This window comes from Macaca thibetana, chromosome 19, assembly GCF_024542745.1.
Source record: "Macaca thibetana thibetana isolate TM-01 chromosome 19, ASM2454274v1, whole genome shotgun sequence".
Classification (NCBI taxonomy): Eukaryota; Metazoa; Chordata; class Mammalia; order Primates; family Cercopithecidae; genus Macaca; species Macaca thibetana.
The window spans coordinates 45,345,142-45,363,052 of NC_065596.1; the positions used below are offsets into that span (position 1 = coordinate 45,345,142).

Genomic DNA, 17,911 nt, shown 5'->3' on the forward strand with positions numbered 1-17,911 from the left:
ATGACAATACAAGCTACAGACTGGGAACATATTTGCAGGGAACATACCTGATAAAGGACTTACATTCAAAATACACAAAAGACTGTTAAAACTCAACAATAGAAAACAACCCAATTAAAGAATAGGCAAACAATCTGAGCAGACACCTTGCCAAAGAAAATATACACATAGCAAATAAGCATAAGGAAACATGCTCCACATCATATGTCAGTAGCAATTTCAAATTAAAATATTAGTGATGTACCACTACCCACCTATTAGAATGGCTAAAATCCAAAACTGACAACACCAAATGCTGACAAGGAGGTGGCTCAACAAGAACTGTCATTCATTGATGGTGGGAATGCAAAATGGTGCAGCTACTTTGGAAGACAGACTGGCGGTTTCTTGCAAAGCTAAACATATTCTTACCATGTAATACAGCAATCATTCTCTTCTGTATTAAGCCAAATGAGTTGAAAACTTATAGCCACACAAAAATTTCTGCACAGATATTTATAACAGCTTTATTCATAGTTGCTGAATCTTGTAAGCAACCAAGATGTTCTTCAATAAGTGAATGGATAAATGAACTATAGTATGTTCATACAATGAAATATGGCCGGGTGTGATGGTTCATGCCTGTAATTACAGCACTATGGGAGGCCAAGGCAGGTGGATCAGTTGAGGTCAGGAATTCGAGACCAGTCTGGCAAACATAGCAAAACCCCATCTCTACTAAAAATACAAAAATTAACCGGGCATGGTGGCATATGCCTGCAGTTCCAGCTACTTGGGAGGCTGAGGTGGGAGAATTGCTTGAACCTGTGAGATGGAGGTTGCAGTGAGCTGAGATGGAGCCACTGCACACCAGCCTGGGTGACACAGTGAGACTTTATCTCAAAAAAAAAAAAAAAAAAAAAAAGCAAAAAAACACAAAAGAAACAAAATATTATTTGGCAATAAAAAGAAATCAGGCCTCAGAAAGACATGGAAGACCTGAAATGTATATAGCTAAGTGAAAGAAGCCAGTCTGAAAAGGCCACATACTATATGATTCCAACTATATGACATTCTGGAAAAATGAAACTGTGAAGACAGTACAAAGACAGTAGTTGCCAGGAGTTTAGGGAGGAGGAAGGATGAATAGGTGCAGTTTTAGGGCAGAGAAACTATTCTGTGTGATACTGAAATGTTGCATGACATTATGCCTTTTTCAAAACCCATAGAACTGTACAACAGAAAAAAAAACACTAATGTGAACTATAGACTTTGTTTCATAATAATATATCAATATTGGTTAATCATTGTAACAAAGGTATCATACAAGATGTAAGGGGGAAAAGGAAGTGTATAGGAACTTTCATCCGTTCCAAGATGGTCGAATAGGAACAGCTCCGGTCTGCAGCTCCCAGCATGACTGATGCAGAAGATGAGTGATTTTGTACATTTCCAACTGAGGTGCCTGGTTCATCTCATTGGGACTGGTTGGACAGTGGGTGCAGCCCATGGAGGGTGAGCTGAAACAGGGCAGGGTATTGCCTCACCCAGGAAGCACAAGGGGTTGGGTGGTTTCCCTTTCCTAGCCAAAGGAAGCCATGACAGAGTGTACCTGGAAAATTGGGACACTCCATTTTCCCAAATACTGCACTTTTCCAATGGTCTTAGCAAACAGCACACCAGGAAATTACATCCCACGCCTAGCTCGGCAGGTCCAACACCAACAGAGCCTTGCTCACTGCTAGTGCAGCAGTCTGAGATCGAACTGTGAGGCAGCAGCCTGGCTAGGGGACGGGTGTCTGCCATTGCTGAGGCATGAGTAGGTAAAAAGCATACAGGGAAGCTCGAACTGGGTGGAGCCCTTTGCAGCTCAGCAAGGCCTGTTGCCTCTGTACATTCCACCTCTGGGGGCAGGGCATAGCTAAACAAAAGGCAGCAGAAACTTCTGCAAACTTAAATGTTCCTGTCTGACAGCTCTGAAGAGAGCAATGGTGCTCTGAACACAGTGTTTGAGCTCTGAGAACGGACAGACTGCCTCCTCAAGTGGGTCCCTGAACTCCATGTAGCCTAACTGGGAGACACCTCCCAGGAGGGACCAACTGACACCTCATACAGGTGGGTGCCCCTCTGGGATGAAGCTTCCAGAGGAAGGATCAGGCAGCAATATTTGCTGTTCTGCAGCTTCCACTGGTGATACACAGGAAAACAGGGTCTGGAGTGGACCTCCAGCAAACTCCAAGAGACTTGAAGCTGAGGGAACTGACTGTTAGGAGTAAAACTAATTAACAGAAAGGAATAGCATCAACATCAACAAAAAGGACAACCACACCAAAACCCCATCTGTAGGCCACCAGCATCAAAGACCAAAGGTAGATAAAAATACAAAGATGGGGAGAAACCAGAGCAGAAAATCTGAAAATTCTAAAAACCAGAGCACCTCTTCTCCTCCAAAAGATCACAGCTCCTCACCAGCAATGGAACAAAGCTGGACAGAAAATGACTTTGATGAGCTGCCAGAAGTAGGCTTCAGAAGGTCAGTAATAACAAACTTCTTTGAGCTAAAGGAGAATGTTCGAACCAATCACAAGGAAGCTAAAACCCTTGAAAAAAGATTAGACAAATGGCCGACTAGAATAACCAGTGTAGAGAAGACCTTAAATGACCTGATGTAGCTGAAAACCATGGCACAAGAACTACATGACACAAGCACAAGCTTAAGTAGCAAATTCAACCAAGTGGAAGAAAGGGTCTCAGTGACTGAAGATCAAATTAATGAAATTAAGTGAGAAAACAAGGTTAGAGAAAAAAGAGTAAAAAGAAATGAACAAAGCCTCCAAGAAATATGGCACTATGTGAAAAGACCAAATCTACATTTGATTGGTGTACCTAAAAGTGATGGGGAGAATGGAACCAAGTTGAAAAACACTCTTCAGGATATTATCCAGGAGAACTTCCCCAACCTGGCAAGGCAGGCCAACATTCAAATTTGGGAAATACAGAGAACACCACAAAGATACTCCTTAAGAAGAGCAACTCCAAGACACATAATTGTCAGATTCACCAAGATTGAAATGAAAGAAAAAATGTTAAGGGCAGCCAGAGAGAATGGCTGTGTTACCCACAAAGGGAAGCCCATCAGACTAACAGCGGATCTCTCGACAGAAACTCTACAAGCCAGAAGAGAGTGGGGGCCAATATTCAACATTCTTAAAGAAGGAATTTTCAACCCAGAATTTCATATCCAGCCAAACTAAGTTTCATAAGTGAAGGAGAAATAAAAACATTTACAGACAAGCAAATGCTGAGAGATTTTGTCACCACCAGGCCTGCCTTATAAGAGCTCCTGAAGGAAGCACTAAACATGGAAAGGAACAACATGTACCAGCCACTGCAAAAACATGCCAAATTGTAAAGACCGTCAATGCTAGGAAGAAACTGCATCAACTAATGGGCAAAATAACCAGCTAACATCATAATGACAAGATCAAATTCACACATAAAAATATTAACCTTAAATGTAAATGGGCTAAATGCCTCAATTAAAAGACACAGACTGGCAAATTGGATAAAGAGTCAAGACCCATCAGTGTGCCATATTCAAGAGACCTGTCTCACGTGCAGAGACACACATAGGCTCAAAATAAAGGGATGGAGGAAGATCTACCAAGCAAATGGAAAGCAAAAAGAAGCAGGGGTTGCAATCCTAGTCTCTCATAAGACAGACTTTAAACCAACAAAGATGAGAAGAGACCAAGAAGGCCATTACATAGTGGTAAAGGGATCAATTCAACAAAAAGAGCTAACTATCCTAAATATATATGCACCCAATACTGGAGCACCCGGATTCATAAAGCAAGTCCTTAGAGACCTACAAAGAGACTTAGACTCCCACACAATAATAATGGGAGACTTTAACACCCCACTGTCACTATTAGATCAAGACCGAAGGTTAATAAGGATATCCAGGAATTGAACTCAGCTCTGCACTAAGCGGACCTAATAGACGTCTACTGAACTCTCCATCCAAAATCAACAGAATATACATTCTTCTCAACACCACATCACAATTATTCCAAAATTGACCACACAGGTGGAAGTAAAGCACTCTTCAGCAAATGTAAAAGAACAGAAATCACCACAAACTGTCTCTCAGACCACAATGGAATCAAATTAGAATTCAGGATTAAGAAACTCACTCAAAACTGCACAACTACATGGAAACTGAACAACCTGCTCCTGAATGACTACTGGGTACATAACAAAATGAAGGCAGAAATAAAGATGCTCTTTGAAACCAATGAGAAAAAAGACAAGATGTTCCACAATCTCTGGGACACATTTAAAGCAGTGTGTAGAGGGAAATTTATAGCACTAAATGCCCACAAGAGAAAGCAGGAAAGATCTAAAATCAACACCATAACATCACGATTAAAAGAACTAGAGAAGCAAGAGCAAACACATTTAAAAGTTAGCAGAAGGCAAGAAATAACTAACATCAGAGCAGAACTGAAGGAGATAGAGACACAAAAAACCCTTCAAAAAAAATCAATCCAGGAGCTGCTTTTTGAAAAGATCAACAAAATAGATAGACTGCTAGCAAGACTAATAAAGAAGAAAAGAGGGAAGAATCAAATAGACTCAATAAAAAATGTTAAAGGGGATATCACAACCAATTCCACAGAAATACAAACTACCATCAGAGAAAACTATAAACACCTCTATGCAAATAAACTAGAAAATCTGGAAGAAACAGATAAATTCCTGGACACATACACCCTCTTAAGACTAAACCAGAAAGAATTTAAATCTCTGAATAGATCAATAACAGGTTCTGAAATTCAGGCAATAATTAATAGCCTACCAACCAAAAAATGTCTAGGACCAGAGGGATTCACAGCTGAATTCTAACAGAGGTACAAAGACGAGATGGTATCATTCCTTCTGAAACTATTCCAATCAATAGAAAAAGAGGGAATCCTCCCTAACTCATTTTATGAGGCCACCATCATCCTAATACCAAAGCCTGGCAGAAACACAACAAAAAAAGAGAATTTTAGACCAATATCCCTGATGAACATCAATGTGAAAATCCTCAATAGAATACTGGCAAACTGAATCCAGCAGCACATGAAAAAGCTTATCCACCACGCTCAAGTTGGCTTCACACCTGGAATGCAAGGCTAGTTCTACATATGCAAATCAATAAACGTAATCCATCACATAAACAGAACCATCAACAAAAACCACATGATTATCTCAATAGACACAGAAAAGGCCCTCAACAAAATTCAACAGCACTTCATGCTAAAAACCCTCAATAAACTATGTATTGATGGAAGGTATCTCAAAATAATAAGAGCTATGTATGACAAATCCACAGTCAGTATCATACTGAATGGGCAAAAACTGGAAGCATTCCCTTTGAAAACTGGCATAAGACAGGGATGTCCTCTCTCACCACTCTATTCAATATAGTGTTGCAAGTTCTGGCCAGGGCAATCAGGTAAGAAAAAGAAATAAAAGGTATTCAGTTAGGAAAAGAGGAAGCCAAATTGTCCCTATTTGCAGATGACATGATTCTATATTTAGAAAACCCCATCATCTCAGCCCAAAATCTCTTTAAGCTGATAAGCAATTTCAGCAAAATCTCGGGATACAAAATCAATGTGCAAAAATCACAAGCATTCCTATATACCAATAACAGACAAACAGAGAGCCAAATCATGAGTGAACTGTCATTCACAATTCCTACAAAGGGAATAAAATACCTAGGAATCCAACTTACAAGGGATGTGAAGAACCTCTTCAAGGAGAACTACAAACCACTGCTCAACAAAATAAAAGAGGACACAAACAAATGGAGGAACATTCCATGCTCATGGATAGGAAGAATCAATCTCATGAAAATGGCCATACTGCCCAAGGTAATTTATAGATTCAATGCCATCCACATCAAGCTACCAGTGACTTTCTTCACAGATTTGGAAAAAACTACTTTAAAGCTCATATGGAACCAAAAAAGAGCCCACATTGACAAACCAATCCTAAGCAAAAAGAACAAAGCTGGAGTCATCATGCTGCCTGTTTCAAACTATACTACAAGGCTACAGTAACCAAAACAGCATGGTACTGGTACCAAAACAGAGATATAGACCAATGGAATGGAACAGAGTCCTCAGAAATAACACCACACATCTACAACTATCTGATCTTTGAAAAACCTGACAAAAACAAGAAATGGGGAAAGGATTCCCTATGTAATAAATGATTCTGGGAAAACTGGCTAGTGATATGTAGAAAGCTGTAACTGGATCCCCTTCTTACACCTTATACAAAAATTAATTCAAGATGGATTAAAGACTTAAATGTTAGACCTAAAACCATAAAAACCCTAGAAGAAAACCTAGGTAATACCATTCAGGACATAGGCATGGGCAAGGACTTCATGACTAAAACACCAAAAGCAATGGCAACAAATGCCAAATCAGACAAATGGGATCTAATTAAACTAAAGAGCTTCTGCACAGCAAAAGAAACTACCATCAGAGTGAACAGGTAAGCTACAGAATGGGAGAAAAATTTTGCAATATACCCATCTGACAAAGGGCTAATATCCAGAATCTACAAAGAACTCAAACAAATTTACAAGAAAAAATAAACAACCCCATCAGAAAGTGGGCAAAGCATATGAACAGACACTTCTCAAAAGAAGACATTTATGCAGCCAACAGACACATGAAAAAATGTTCATCAGAGGAATGCAAATCAAAACCACAATGAGATATGATCTCACACCAGTTAGAATGATGATCTTCAAAAAGTCAGGAAACAACAAATGCTGAAGAAGATGTGGAGAAATAGGAATGCTTTTTTTTTTTTTTTTTTGAGATGGAGTCTCACTCTGTCGCCCAGGCTGGAGTGCAGTGGCCGGATCCCAGCTCACTGCAAGCTCCGCCTCCCGGGTTTATGCCATTCTCCTGCCTCAGCCTCCCGAGTAGCTGGGACTACAGGTGCCCACCACCTCACCCGGCTAGTTTTTTGTATGTTTTTTAGTAGAGACGGGGTTTCACCGTGTTAGCCAGGATGGTCTCGATCTCCTGACCTTGTGATCCACCCGTCTCGGCCTCCCAAGGAATGCTTTTACACTGTTGGTGGGAGTGTAAACTAGTTCAACCATTGTGGAAGACAGTGTGGCGATTCCTCAAAGATCTAGAGCTAGAAATACCATTTGACCCAGTGATCCCATTACTGGGCATATACCCAAAGGATTATAAATCATGCTACTATAAAGACACATGCACACGTATGTTTATTACAGTACTATTCACAATAGCCAAGACTTAGAACCAACCCAAATGTCAATCAATGATAGACTGGATTAAGAAAATGTGGCACATGTACACCATGGAATACTATGCAGCCATAAAAAAGGATGAGTTCATGTCCTTTGCAGGAACAAGGATGAAGCTGGAAACTATCATTCTGAGAAACCTATCACAAGGACAGATCCCAAACACCACATGTTCTCACTCATAGGTGGGAATTGAACAATGAGAAGACTTGGTCCCAGGGTGGGGAACATCACACACTGGGGCTTGTCATGGGGTGGGAGACTGGGAAAGGGATACCACTGGGAGAAATACCTAATGTAAATGAGGGATTGATGGGTGCAGTGGCCCAGCATGATACATGTATACTTATGTAATGCCCCTGCACGTTGTACATATGTACCCTAAAACTGAAAGTATAATAATTTTAAAAAAGGACCTGGAATTAGAGTTACATAGGAAGAGTAAGTTCAGGAGATCTACTCTACAGCATGGTGACTATAGTTAATGATGATAAAGCGTATTTTTGGAAAATGCAGAGAGTGAACATTGAGTTCTCACTACAGAAATGATAACTATGTGTGACAATGCATTGTTAATTGGATAAATTTAACTATTTCACAATATATATACTTTAAAACATCATGTTGCACACAATACAATAAATAATTTTTTTTTTTTTTTGAGACAGGTCTCGCTCTGTTGCCCAGGCTGGAATGCAGTGCTGCCGTCGTGGCTCACTGCAGCCTGGATCTCCCAGGCTCAAGTTATCCCCCCACCTCAACCCCCAAGTAGCTGGAACTACAGGTGCATGTTCAGGGTTTTTGTGCTGTTTTTTTTATTTTTGTGGGTACATAGTAGGTATATATATTTATGGGGTACATGAGATGTTTTGATACAGGCATGCAATGTGAAATAAGCACTTCATGGAGAATGGGGCATCCATCCCCTCAAGCATTTATCCTTTGAGTTGCAAACAATCCAATTACATTTTTTAAAATTATTTTAAAATATACAATTCAGGTATTATTGACTACAGTCGCCCTGTGGTGCTATCAAGTAGCAAGTCTTATTTATTCTTTCTAACCATTTTTTGTACCTGTTAACCATCCCGACCTTCCCCCCAGCCCTCCACTCCCCTTTCCAGCCTCTGGTAACTATCCTTCTACTCTGTGTCCATGAGTTCAATTGTTTTGATTTTTAGATCCCACAAATAAGTGAGACCATGCAATGTTTGTCTTTCTGTGCCTGGCTTGTTTCACTTAACGTAATGATCTCCTAATTTCTTTTTTTAGTCCATTCAATTCTAGATCATCTTCTAATTTTTTTAACTATTTTGTAGACACAGGGTTTTATCATGTTGCCCAGGCTGGTCTCGAACTCCTGAGTTCAAGTGATCCTCCCACTTCTGCCTCTGCCTCCCAAAGTGCTGGGATTACAGATGTGAGCTACCACGCCCAGCCTTTTTTGTTTTGTTTTGTTTTTTCTTTTATCTCACCTGGGACAGATGAGATTCATTTTTAAATACTCAAGTTAAAAAGGGGAGATGGTGGTGGAAGAAAAGATGAAACAAGATCGTTTGTGTGTTGAAAACCTCTGGTGATGCATGCATGGATATTTGTTATCCTATTTTCTCTTCTTTTTTTGTTTTGTTTTGTTTTGTTTTTGAGACAGAGCCTTGCTCTGTCATGCAGGCTGTCGTGTCATCCATGGAGCCTGGCCACTCTACTTTTATAGAACTTTGAAAGTTGCCAGGCATGGTGGCTCATGCCTGTAATCCCAGCACTTTGGGAGCTGAGGCGAGCAGATCACCTGAGGTCAGGTGTTTGAGACCAGCCTGATCAACATGGAGAAATCCTGTCTCTACTAAAAATACAAAATTAGCTGGGCGTGGTGGTGCATGCCTGTAATCCCAGCTACTCAGGAGGCTGAGGCAGGAGACTTGCTTGAACCCAGGAAGCAGAGGTTGTGGTGAGCCGAGATCATGCCATTGCACTCCAGCCTGGGCAACAAGAGAGAAACTCCATTTCAAAAAAAAAAAAATTCATAATAAAAAGGTTAAGAGAAATGAAGAATGAAGAGGATCAGAGAATGGAGCGGGAACTGAAGGATGACATGGGGTCAAGAGAAGGTCTGGTATTCTCATACACATCTCAGGGAAATGTAAATTGATAAACCACTTGGAAGAGCTGTTTAGCAGCACCCACTAAGGCTAAAATATACCTTATCCTATGGCCCAACAATACCCAAAATAACTGAATGCACAGATTACAAAAAGGCTTGTGTAAGAATGTTCAGGCCAGGCGCTATGGCTCACACCTGTAATCTCAGCACTTTTGGAGGCTGATGCGGGGGGATCATTTGAGGTCAGGAGTTCGAGACCAGCCTGGCCAACATGGTGAAACCCTCCCTCTGCCAAAAGATACAAAAATTAGCTGGGCATGATGGCATGAACCTACAGCCCCAGCTACTCAGGAGGCTGAGGTGGGAGAATCACTGGAACCCAGGAGGTAGAGGCTGCAGCGAGCAGAGATCATGCCATTGCACTCCAGCCTACATGACAGAGAGAAAGCCGGTCTCAAAAAAATAAAAATAAAAAAGAATGTTCAGAGCAGCTTATAGCCAAAAACTGGAAACAAACCAAATGTTCATCAACAGATGAATGCATAAAGAAATTACGGTATATTCATACAATGAAATACATTAGCAAGGGTGGCACAGTGACCGATGCCTATAATCCCAGCACTTTGGGAGACTGACACAGGCAAATCGCTTAAGGCCAAGCCTTCAGGACCAACCTGGGCAACATAGTGAGACTCCACCTATAAAAAAATAAAAAACAAAAAAATTAGCTGAACATGGTGGTACGGGCCTGTAGTCCCAGGTAATTGGGGTGCCAAGGCAGGAGGATCACTTAAGCTCAGGAGGTAAAAGAAAGAGGGAAGGAAGGGAGGGAGGAAGGGAGGAAGGGAGGAAGGGAGGGAGGGAGGGAGGGAGGGAGGAAGGAAGGAAGGAAGGAAGGAAGGAAGGAAGGAAGGAAGGAAGGAAGGAAGGAAGGAAGGAAGGAAGGAAGGAAGGAAGGGGCAATACATACCATTATACCATTTCTGGTGTGTGTTTTTTAATAGCCATCCTAATGAACATGAAGTGATATCTCTTGCTTTTGATTTGCATTTCCCTAGACGGCTAGTGATTTTGAACATCTTTTCATAAAAGGGTCTTTTTAAGATGGGAGAAATACAGCTTATTGGGGGGTTTTTTGCTTGTTTTGTTTTGTTTTGTTTTTTTGAGACAGAGTCTTGCTCTGTCGCCCAGACTGGAGTGCAATGGTGTGATCTCAGCTCATTGCAAACTCTGCCTCCTGGGTTCAAGCAATTCTCCTGCCTCAGCCTCCTGGGACTACAGGCCCAGGACACCATGACCAGTTATTTTTGTATTTGTAGTAGAGTTGGAGTTTCACCATGTTGGCCAGGCTGGTCTCAAACTCCTGACCTCTAGTGATCTGCCCACCTCGGCCTCCCAAAATGCTGGGATTACAGGCATGAGCCACCATGCCTGGCCAGCTTATTGGATCTTTATGAAAAATATTCAATAGAGAGAAGAAAACAATCACACAGGAAGTGAAAACATGACACAGGCACTTTGGAAACGAGTTTGAAAGTTTCTTATAAATATACACTTATCATAGAACCCAGCAGTCACATTCACAGCTATGTCTAGATAGATGAAACATAGATCCCCACAAAGACATATGCATATATACCAAGAATAATACATATTATTATTTACAATAGCCACACCTTGGAAACAATCCACATTTCCATCAACTGGTGAAAAGCAAATTGTGGCACATCTACATGAGGTGACATACTACTCCTCAATGAAAAGGAATGAGCTTCTGATGTATGTAACACATGGCTGACTCTCAAAAGCATTACATATGCTTCCCAGAAGCAGCCTTGGCATACAGAAGAAAGGCCCAGCCATATATTTTCATTTATATGAAATGTAGATCGATAGTGGGAAGAAAAAGCTAGAACAGGGCTGGATGCAGTGGCTCAAGCCTGTAATCCCAGCACTTTGGGAGGCTGAGGCGGAAGGACTGCTTGAGCCCAGGAGTTCAAGATCAGCCTGGGCAACATAGGGAGACCTCTGCCTCTACAAAATTGTTTAAAATTAGCCAGTTGTGATGGCACATGCCTGTACTTCCAGCTACTCGGGAGGCTGAGGCAGGAGTATCACTTGAGCCGGGGAGGTCGAGGTTGCAGTGAACAGTGATCACACCACTGCACTCCAGCCTGGGAGACAGAGCAAGACCCTGTCTCAAAAGAAGAGAAAAAAAACTAGAACAGCGGTTGCCCACAAGAGATGGAGCATGGTTGACTAGGAAGGAGTATGAAAGAGTGTTCTTCTTCTTATTATTATTATTATTATTACTATTATTATTATTTTAGAGAAGGGTCTCTCTTTGTCACCCAGGCTGGAGTGCAGTGGTGTGGTCATAGCTCACTGTAACCTGGAACTCCTGGGCGCAAGTGATCTTCCACCTCAGCCTCTCAAGTAGTTGAGATCACAGGTGTGCACCACCACACTTAGCTATTGTTTTTTTCTTTTTTTTAATAGAGACGGGGGTCTGGCAATGTTGCGCAGCCTGGTCTCAGTTTTCTGGCCTCAAGTGATCCTCCCACCTCATCCTCCTCTAGCTAGGATTACAGGCACAAACCACCAGGCCCAGCTCCAAGAGAACTTTCTAGGATGATAAAAATATTCTGTTATCTTCATAGGGATTTGGATGCATTCAAAATTCAACAAATGTTCGCTTACAACGTGTGTATTTCATCACATGTAAATTTTACCTAAAGGAATTGTTAAGGCAAAACTCCACCTACACTCGTTCACATGAGCTATGACCCAGTAAAAAGAATCAGGTCCTCCAGTTGGCGATGGAATGGGATCTGGCACAGCAAGGGGGGCTCGCCTAAGCCTGACATGGGACAGTGTGTGGTTCTAGCAGGAAGGAAGGCTGCACGTGCCGTCCAGATGCCAGTGGGCAGGAGGACAGGATGGTGGAGGATGCTCCCGCCCACTGCCCATTGCTGCCGTTCTCTCCATGAGATAAGAAGCGGGATCATCAACACAGAGTGAGGTGAGTGAAGAGCGTTTTGGAGTTTGAGGAGGCAGGAAGAAAAGGATAGGAACAGGGCGGGGGGGACGTCCCAAGAGAGGACAACAAAAGGCGAGCCATTCTTCCACCATGGAGTGTGTTTCGGTTTTCTGCAATACGCCAGCGGTTCTCAACTGGGTTGATTTTTTTCCTCCCAAGGGGACATTCAATAATATCTGGAGTCATGTTTGTTTGTAACAACTGGTAGGGAGTGAGTGGGTTCTGTCATCTACTGAGTAGAAACCAAGGGCGCCACTAAACATCCTACCATACACAGGACACGGCCCCCACCACCCCACGAAGGCCCAAGACATCAACAGCGGTGAGCTGAGAAACTGCTATACATCCCTTCCTTGCCCCAAGTTCCCTCTGTAGCAGGACAGCACGTCAGACCAACAGAACTCAAAGCCTCTTAAAACTCCCCTTCTTGGCCACACATGGTGGCTCACACCCATAATCCCCAGGGGCTCAGGTGGGAGGATCGCTTGAGCCCAGGAGTTGGGGACCAGCCTGGGTGACATAGCAAGATCTCATCTCTACTAAAAATTTTAAAAATTAGCCAGGTGTGGTGATACACGCCTGTAGTCCCAGCTACTTGGGAGGCTGAAGCAGGAGAATCCCTGGGGCCCAGGAGATCGAGGCTGCAATGAGCTATGATCACACCACTACACTCCAGTCTGGGTGACAGAGTGAGACTCTGTGTCAAAACAAACTAACTAACTGCCCTTCTCATAAATCCCAGTTTCCCCAATCAGGTGGTCTCATTAGACCAATCTTTCTTTCTTTCTTTCTTTTCTTTTTCTTTCTTTCTTTCTTCTTTCTTTCTTTTTTCTTTCTTTCTTTCTTTCTTTCAGTCAGAGTTTCACTCTTGTTGCTCAGGCTGGAGTGTAATGGTGCAATCTCGCCTCACTGCAACCTCTGCCTCCCGGGTTCAAGCGATTCTCTTGCCTCAGCCTCCTGAGTAGCTGGGATTATAGGCATGCACCACTATGCCTGGCTAAATTTTTTTTTTTTTTTTTTTTTTTTTTTTTTTTTTTTTTTGTATTTTTAGTAGAGACAGCATTTTGCCATGTTGGTCAGGCTGTCTCAAACTCCTGACCTCAGGGGATCCACCCACCTCAGCCTCCCAAAGTGCTGGGATTACAAGTATGAGCTACCGCGCCCGGCCTCATTAAGCCCCTCTTAACCAAGTTCTAAGGTGAGGGATAAGCTGCTTATAGGGTTGGCATGCATCCAGCACTGCACCCTCCCCTTAAAGGTAGGGAGTAGATGCCAAGGGAAACTAGAGCTATATAATCCCATCATCAAGCCTTCAGCCCTCTTCCAGGACCTGCCCCAACCTGCCTTCCCAGGACTAAAACAACAGCATGGGTCCCACCTCCATCCCACCATACGCCTGGGACCTAGGGTGTCAAATTCCCCAGGACCTCCAAACACTTCCTCCTCTGTCCCTCTGAGAACAGCAATCCTGGTGCACACCCACGAACCTGTGTGGGTAGTTTACCTCCACCTGGCCTCCCAGACCTTTGACTTCAGGGGCTTTCCACCCAGCCCAGTCCCTGGCACCAGAGCCCTGGCCCAGCTCCAGGTTTTGCAATCTCCCCTTGTGACCTGGCCAGGAGGTGGGTAACTAGGGCCAGTTTTTGTTTGTTTGTTTTTGAGACTCTGTTGCCGAGGCTGGAATGCAGTGGTGTGATCTTGGCTCACTGCAACCTCCACCTCCTGAGTTCAAGCGATTCTCCTGCCTCAGCCTCCCAAGTAGCTTGGACTACAGGTGTGAGCCACCATGCCCAGCTAAATTTTTGTATTATTAGTAGAGACGAAGTTTCACCATGTTGGCCAGGCTGGTCTCGAACTCCTGACTTCAGGAGATCCACCCACCTCGGCCTCCCAAAGTGCTGGGATTACAGGCACGAGCCACCCTGCCCAGCCTACTAGGGCAAGTTTCTAAGGCAGGAGCCAAGAGTAGACATGGCTGGTGGGGTGTTCGGGAGGGCAGCAGGAGGGCTGTTTATGAGCCGGTGGTGGGAGAGACTGTCATTCTAGTCTGAGAGCCTGTTTCCCTGTGGCTTCCAGCTCTGTCCTTCTCCTAAACACTCCTTCAACCTCAGCCTGGCTTCAGTCCCACCAAGTGCAGTGTGACTCGTGGAGACATGAGAGACAGAGAGAGTGAGAGACCGGCGAGATCAGGAGAGAGTGACTGAGAAGGACTTACAGGGAGATCAGGGAGAGACGCAGAGAGAAGGAGAAAGCCCAGAGAGCAGAAGAAATGAAGACCCAGAATTGAACAATGAGATCACTTGGACATGGGAAGGGGATCATCACACACCGGGGCCTATTGTGGGGAGGGGGGAGGGGGGAGGGATGGTATTGGGAGTTATACCTGATGTAAATGACGAGTTGATGGGTGCTGATGAGTTGATGGGTGCAGCACACCAACATGGCACACGTATACATATGTAACAAACCTGCACATTGTGCACGTGTACCCTAGAACTTAAAGTATAATAATAATAATAAAAAAGAAATGAAGACCCAGAAACACCGAGGGAGAGACAAATAGAGACACAAAAAGATTGAGAAGCAGAGACTGTAGAGGCAGAAGTAAAGCAAGACATAGCATTTCAAAGACCCATGGCAAGGGACAGGGAACGACAAGAAGAGCTATGCTCTGGAGAGAAACGGACATAGCCAGGGCCACTCGGCCCATCAGTGGCAGAACTTTACTTGAACCCAGAGAAAGAGAACCAAGTGCCCCAAATACAAAAGGGACCCAGCCCCCATCCCTGGCCCATCATTTTGCCACAGCCCCACAACTACCCCATTCCCTCTACCCCAAAACCAGGCCCAGGGTCTGAATGGCAAAAAAAAAAAAAAAAGAAAGAAGAAAGCTTTGCCCCATCCCAGGAGGGCCCACCAGGTGTGGCCCCCTCCCACGGCACCTTTCCAGTTTGCGGTGAGCCCTGGGGCCACAGGAAAGGTATGGCAGGATGGTGGGAGGGAATTAAAGTTCACTGTGAGAACAAGAAAAGGGGGGTTAAGGAGGAGGGTGTGGGCAGAAACAACTTAAGAACAACCTCTGCCCACCCGAGCACACCCAGAGCTGCAGAGTACGTGTCTGGAGCGGCCTGGCCAGTGTCTCCTGCAGCTCAGCAGGTAAAGGGCCCGGGTGAGGGATGCAGAGGAGGAGGGAGTGGCTCCCAAGAGAGGCTGGGTCGCCAGCTCCAATCTCTGTCTCTGAGACTGGCTAGGAATCTTCTTTGCTGTCTCCTCTGAGAGCTCTCGCATCCCTGTTCTGAGCACCGAGATTTCTGCACTGGCACTTCACCCAGCGGGTGGCATCTCTCTGCAGTGCGACCCCATGGTTGGCAACACTTGATTCTTTCCTGCCACTGTTTCTGCCTGTGCCCGTCCTCTCTGTTTCAGTCTCTCTCTCTCTCTCTTTTTTTTTTTTTTTGTTTGAGGCTGGAGTGCAGTGGTTCTATCTCGGCTCATCGCAACTTCCACCTCCCGGGTTCAAGCGATTCTCCTGCTTCAGCCTCCTGAGTAGTTGGGATTACAGGCACCCGCCACCACACCTGACTAATTTTTGTGTTTTTAGTAGAGACAGGGTTTCACCATGTTGGCCAGGCTGGTCTCAAGCTCCTGACCTCAGGTGATCCGCCTGCCTCGGCCTCCCAAATGCGAGGATTACAGGCATGAGCCACCGCACCCGGTCTCAGTCCCTTTTGATCTGCCCTTTGCAGCCTACCCATGTCTTTGTGTGGCTCTAACATTTCCTGCCTCTCTTATTCTCTCTCTCTCAATCCCTCTCTCTCTCTCTCTCTCTGTCTCTGTCTTTCTCCATCTCTATGTGACTCTGTCTTTGTGTATCTGTTTCTGTCTGTCATTCTCTTGCCCTCAGTCTCTGTGTCTAGCTCTGTCTCTTCCTCTCTCTGTCTCCCTCACCCTTTTTCTCTCCATCCTTCCATGTCCATCTCTGTCTCTCAGTCAGTGTCCATCTCGCTGTCTCTCCATTCAATCTCTCTTGTCTTTCCCCAGCTCTGTGTCTGTCTAGTTCTCTCTTTCTTCCTCTGGTCTATGTCAGCCTCTCTCTTTCTGTGACATGCTCTCTAGCTCTCCCTATCTCTGTGTTTGTCTGTCTCTGTCCCTGTATGTCTTGATCTCTCTTTATCACTGTCTCTGTATGAGAATCAGTCTCTTGACAGACAGGTGATGATAGATAGATAGATAGATAGATAGATAAATAGATAGATAGATAGATAATAGATAGATGATACATAGATAATAGATTATGATACACAGATAGCAGATAGATGATATAGATAGATAATAGATGATAGATAGATAATAGATCAATGATAACAGATGATAGAAGAATAGATAGATGATTGATAGATGATAGATGATGGATAGATGATAGATAATAGATGAAAGAAAGAAAAGAGAAAGAAAAGAAAGAGAAGAAAGAAACAGAGAAAGAAAGAAGAAAAAAGCAAGCAAGCAAGAAACAAACAAACAAACAAACAAACAGATGAGTGATAGATGATAGATGGCCGACAGGTAGACAGACATCTGTACATATGTAGATTGCTCACTGGTTTTCTGTCTCTCATTATCTTTATGCATATCTCTCAACCTCTCTTAGTCTCTGTTCCTCTATCCCTTGTCTCTCTCCATTTCTGTCTCTGTGTTTCTGTCTCATTATCTGTCTGTATGTTGACTATCTCTGCCTCTTTCCTCCTTTCTCCCTCCCTTCCCCAACCCCTGACCTCTCCCGGTCTCCTTCTCTCCATCTGCCTTCATTTCCAGGGCCTAGGGAAGGCAAGTCTCAGGGGAGATCAGGAAAGGGGAGATCCCACTCTCTCCTCAGCGATGTCCTCTCCCACTTTGCCCTCCAGACGCCAGCAGCTGCCTTCACCATGGACAGCATAAGCACAGCCATCTTACTCCTGCTCCTGGCTCTCGTCTGTCTGCTCCTGACCCTAAGCTCAAGAGATAAGCGAAAGCTGCCTCCAGGACCTAGACCCCTCCCACTCCTGGGAAACCTGCTGCTGCTTCGCTCCCAAAACATGCTGACTTCTCTCACTCAGGTGCAAGGCCCTTAGCTTGAGTGACAGTGGAAGGATCAGGAGGAGGAGGCCCATGGCCACAGGAACCCCTGTAACTTCTGTCTTCTTATCCCTAGCTGAGCAAGGAGTATGGCTCTGTGTACACAGTGCACCTGGGGCCCAGGCGGGTGGTGGTCCTCAGCGGGTACCAAGCCGTGAAGGAGGCCCTGGTGGACCAGGGAGAGGAGTTTAGTGGCCGCGGTGACCACCCTGTCTTTTTCAACTTTACCAAGGGCAATGGTAAGCCTCGTCCTTGTCTCCTCTACTCTGGGCCTTTTCCATATTGAGGGAGGGGGTGAGGGTGGAGACTGTCATCTCAATCTTGATAC

General features: G+C 44.2%; 2 protein-coding genes across 4 annotated transcripts in view; one reads left to right on the forward strand and one right to left on the reverse strand.

The window, feature by feature from the left end:
- LOC126942028 (cytochrome P450 2G1) overlaps positions 1–17,911 on the reverse strand; it is an 88,296-nt gene that overhangs the window by 40,649 nt on the left and 29,736 nt on the right. The gene's annotated exons all lie outside the window — the stretch shown is intronic.
- The window catches only part of LOC126942014 (cytochrome P450 2F5), a 21,582-nt gene continuing 16,102 nt past the window's right edge, over positions 12,432–17,911 (forward strand). The window contains exons 1-4 of one of the 2 annotated variants that reach the window (XM_050769044.1): positions 12,432–12,453; positions 14,548–15,627; positions 17,373–17,564; positions 17,660–17,822. In XM_050769044.1, the coding sequence (XP_050625001.1) occupies positions 15,454–15,627; positions 17,373–17,564; positions 17,660–17,822 (529 nt within the window). In that variant the 5' untranslated portion in view covers positions 12,432–12,453; positions 14,548–15,453. The other variant, XM_050769046.1, reaches the window with a different exon arrangement.